The sequence below is a fragment of the Aplysia californica genome, unplaced genomic scaffold (genome assembly GCF_000002075.1).
Source record: "Aplysia californica isolate F4 #8 unplaced genomic scaffold, AplCal3.0 scaffold00095, whole genome shotgun sequence".
In the NCBI taxonomy this organism is placed as follows: Eukaryota; Metazoa; Mollusca; class Gastropoda; order Aplysiida; family Aplysiidae; genus Aplysia; species Aplysia californica.
The window spans coordinates 1,531,230-1,536,229 of record NW_004797365.1 but is presented as its reverse complement, the minus strand read 5'-3'; the positions used below and the strand labels follow the sequence as shown (position 1 = coordinate 1,536,229).

Sequence of the window (5,000 nt, the reverse complement as noted above, 5' to 3'; positions counted from 1 at the left end):
AATGATGTGTTCCTAAACTCGGTATTGGTGTGATATGGCGTATGTGGTAACTTTGATACTTGTTTAAGTGTGTGAGAAGCATGGTGTTTATGTATCAATGTTTGCGTGTACGCAATGTTACCCACATTTTCCCAAGAGGATGAGTAAAATGGAATTTATTTTATTTTTATATAGATAACAGACAGATAGATGGCAGATTGACATCAGACCGGAACAGTGCACAGATCATCCTATGCGCACCTTGGTAAACATGCAGAAAGAGAAAAAACTAGACACATACAGACAGACAGCACACGAAGACAAAGTGACGGAGTGATCAACTCACCGAATACAGGCAGTCTGGTGGCTGCAGGGTCACCATACGTCACTTCCACACCCTCTGGGATGCTCTCTATAGGGATGGGGTTCCCCATCATGTTCTCCTTGTTGCGGGCACTTGCCTTGCTTTCACGGCCCGTTGCGCTGAGGACACAGGAGTTTGTTGGAGTTTTAAGAAAAATACATGGACACAACAGTGGTCACCTAATGCGGGGAAAAAGTAAGACACAGACAGGAACGACAGAAGCAGAGTAAAAGAAGTAGTATCTACCAGTGGCTCCCAGCAAACACCCGCAGACAAAGGTGGTAGCTGAGTTTTAATTTTGATTGTAAATGAGAGTCTGGGTTTATCATGAAAAATTACGCAAAACCACAGTTATGCAGGACGCTCAATTTGCTCAGATGGTATCATGCTGGACAACAGAGCGGATAGCCTCTGCTCGATTCCCCTATCTATCTATCTATCTATCTATCTATCTATCTATCTATCTATCTATCTATCTAGGTCTAAGAGGAAATTAATTCGAATTTAACGTCCACATCTGATGGTACCAGACTACATGATTTCAGAGGTTTGAAAACTCCTCTAAATGACCAGAGTTATTTAAAGAACGCCCAGCCGGGGATTCGAACCATAGGGGTCCAGAATGGTGCCAACTGGGCGAACGGAGAGGCCTGTTTAATTGTAGTTTTATGTATGTCTCTGTACTAGGCACGACATTTCGTTGGAAGGAGAAGTAGATGGGTCATGGGTTTCAGTCAAGAAGAGGGAAGAAAGACAAAAATAGGTTTACATGTAAATGACATGTGTACATGTTAACAACGGTGATACGTTAGTAGTTTCATCAATAAAGTGGCTGTACTTCCTTCTGGTGTTCAATAGGCCTGTTTGGTCTTCCCCTCAGAGCCCATTCCCATCCATTTGGGAAGTCAGACAACGAGAAAAGTGTCTTTCTCATAATAAAGATTTACTTGCAATATTTATGTCATATTCTAATAAAGGGGGTGCATTCCCATAAGATAAGTCATAGAGATAAAGTTTTCCGGTCTTTTGTGAAATAATTCCGTAGATATAACTGGTATAACAACCGAGACAAACAAACAGATACGTTGTTTTTTATAGTATTATTAAACTCAAGAGACGATTTCACTAAATGAGGTTCAAAAGGATATTATACTTTTTTAAAAACTGATGTGAACAAGTTGAGATTAAACACGCTGACGTTGAATAAAGCGAAAGAAAATGATTGACTGTCATAAGAATTATGTTAATGTGAAGAAAATGTTTTATTTAAGAATTCGAGATAGAAGCTATAGCATTCCATATACCATATTATGAATCAGAACGCGGTAAAACCTCTTACTTCCGTTGCCAACTGTGAGTGCCAATGACTCAAAAGAGAAAAAATAACTGAAGTCAGAAAGAACTAAAACTAAAGGTAATCTGGTTCCTTGAAACAATCGGAACGACAAATAGAAATAAATATGTAGCATAAAAATGCAAAAACTGCAACCCAAAGTACATTTTCGAAGAAAAATTTCAAGAAAAACTTGATGTAGGTCATCGAAAGAAGATGGAATCAAGACATTAGTGAACAACTCCAGGCAAAGGCTGGATTCTATGTACAGGAAAGGATTAATTGCATTCAAAGAGGTAGTCTGGACGTCTTATTTAACAGAACATGAAACTTGGAAAAATTCTAAATGAACAACCAAATTACATCTGAGACAGAAATGCAGATTTCGAGGAATTGAAAGTAGTTATTAGTACACTGAAAAAGAATTGTTCAGACTTTGTACAGTCACATAGCCTGACAATTATTCTGCTAGACAACATTAAATGTACCTAAAGCTCTTCCGGGCCATGTTTCCCTCAGCAGCCATCGGTCTGCCGGACATGGGAGGGTTGGAGAAAGGCCTTCCGTTGCTAGCTCTGGACACACCTCGAACATCCATAGTGCCCGGATTACCCATCTGCGCTAAGGGATGCTTTATCTCTGGAAGAGACACGCCCACTTTCATCTGACTGGCGGGTCTCGAGAACACGCCCACTTGAGACATTTTGCTAGTCTGTGATCTGTGCTACTCTGGGGAGACAGAAAATAAAAAGGATAAAACACGTGGATTTTACTATTGTTTGAGTGAAGATAAATACATAGACACGATAACGGATAGACAGACAGACAGAAACAACAGAGAGAACAGAAAGAAATAAGGCCTATCAGTGGCGAAACTTAACAACCTAATGAGGTTACTTGCAAGAACAAACAGCCGGTAAGTTCTTCCTTTCTCGGAGGAGAAAAAGTGCTGTTTTCAACTTATTGATGTCTAGACAGTTTCCGGAGAATATACTAAATCTTAAACGGAATGCTTTAGGCAGGAACAAGTTTTCACTATGAACGTTTGGACATCTCACAAATAGTCTTAATCTATTTCTTAGAAATCCACGCAAAGAGCCAATTATAGCGAGTGGGATGAGAGAGAGAGAGAGAGAGAGAGAGAGAGAGAGAGAGAGAGAGAGAGAGAGAATGGTTTTATGCTGTTGGAGAAGCCCGTTTCTCAGACTGATGCCAACTGAAGTCAACAAAGTGAAAAATAAGGAACCCGCATGAAGCCTAATGGTTGAAATAAAACTGTCTCATAAAGAGAATTCACACTAAGATTAGGTTAAGATCTCCCCTCAGCTACCTTTAGCGACGCAGAAAACGACATCAAAGAAATGAAAAGCTCAGCACACACAAATTAGTCTCCAAAACAGCGATATCTACTGGTAAATTCCAGCCCACAGGGAATTTATAACGCAAGAAATAGCAACCATTTGGAAAACAGTGTTTCCTGTCAGTACTATGTACTCCGATTAAACTCAAATGTCCCTTACAAAAAGAGGCAGAGGCACTGTCGTAATCCACCTATTCCCGCCTTAGTTATGTCGACACCTTATTAGACAGTTTCTCCACACCAGGGGTCCGTGTTATCATGTGTTATCTCTCCCCTCGACACCCGTTAACTTGACTCTTTGCGTGACGCGCGGCTGATGGACGGAGGCGAGTCTGATTAAGCGTAAGTGCGCAAACACAGTGACAACTATACGCATAGGAGGACAACATTGACAACGCGGACTGTCAGAGAAAAGAGTGCGGGTTGATGATGGCATCCAGTTTTAACGACAGACTACAGTGACATTAGAAGATAAGCAGACTAGCACTTTGAGAAACTCACTCTATCCCACACATCCAAACATAAATAATATACACTCTCTGTATCTTGGCTCATCCTTCTCTTGGCTTGGTCCTGTCGGAAATTGACGTTAAGCGACTGTCCAGATTCAGCTAATCTCACGGTATTGATAAGTTCCCTGAATTCATATTATTATTACTGGGCAGGGTGTTTTGATATCTTACATTAGACCCTCTCCCCATGGCTATCCAAATTTAGGAGCCAGATGATACATTCCTACATATTTTAAAAGTCAAGCCTAGTTGTTTGTTATCTTTAATCCATAGTTGTATATAGCTCTGTGATTATTCGTTCACATACGGTGGGACTTTGTTTCACGCTTGATATTTTGTATTTTGATGCGCGATTTGCAAGGGAAAATGTCGTAGAACAACGGCAATTACATTTAGGCTCAATCGTGACAGACAGAGTCAAAAGCCTCTCAAAACCCCCAAGGTCGTTTTTGATACGGCTTCCTGCAGAGTTTTGGATGAATTGGAATTTGACACAGAATTGTTCATTTCGTTGATCGAGTCTGGATGCTGTTAAGAAAGCGGGTGTTAGACAAACCAAAAATTGAAATAAATGTATCAAAACCCACTGTAGACCCCAGATCCACCCCTTCCTGTCTGCCTGCCGCCTGGCTTGTCTGCCTGTCTGTCTGTCTGTCTGTCTGTCTGTCTGTCTGTCTGTCTCACCCACCTCCCCATAAAAGCACAATAATGAAAAGACACACTCGCGTGCTGCAGGACATGAGATTTGCTATAGAACTGAGAAAAGGAAAATGGAGGTGTCGTCGGTAACATGTCGCGAAAAAGAAACATCACATCTGCCAAGAAAACCCACTATCTTTTTACCCAAGAGACGCCTGTGAAACTTTTCGTCAATCTACGGTTTATGTTGACCTGAATGATAAAAGGCACTGACTGACAAAGACTTTATGGCACATAAAGAAAAAATAACCAGACACACGTACGAGTGTACTGGAGTTATGATAAGTTGCTAATGGTATGGGGTTTTTTAAATGTTAGGTTTTGCTTGAAATGACTGCAATCAAATCAATCCTTTAAAAAAGGTGAAGGGACAGGACCGCATCAAAGCGGCCGCCTAGCCCTCATCAAAACAAACTGAATAGGTCCAAAATTATTCCACATATTCAGCTGGAGTCAAAAGGCCATTTCAGAAGTATTGCTTGGTTGGTATCAGCTGAAGCGATTGCACGGAGTGGGTGTCACTTGAACGATTTTCTGTCTATACTGTCGACTTAACCTGTGCATTTTTATTCTCTCTCTCTCCACACACACAAACACACACACACACACACACACACACACACACACACACACACACACACACACATTCACAAAAGTACACAAACACACATAAATACCCATACACTAAGGCTGATTACACACACAGCTCCTTTTGTTTATCCCGAATCAATTTTGATTTGATTTTCTTTCACA

General features: G+C 40.8%; 1 protein-coding gene across 1 annotated transcript in view; it reads right to left on the bottom strand.

The window, feature by feature from the left end:
* The window catches only part of LOC101857710 (EF-hand calcium-binding domain-containing protein 6), a gene marked incomplete in the record, with an annotated part of 46,464 nt that overhangs the window by 37,260 nt on the left and 4,204 nt on the right, over positions 1-5,000 (bottom strand). The window contains 2 exon segments of the mRNA XM_035968895.1: positions 326-462; positions 2,165-2,405. Of these exon segments, the coding sequence (XP_035824788.1) occupies positions 326-462; positions 2,165-2,379 (352 nt within the window).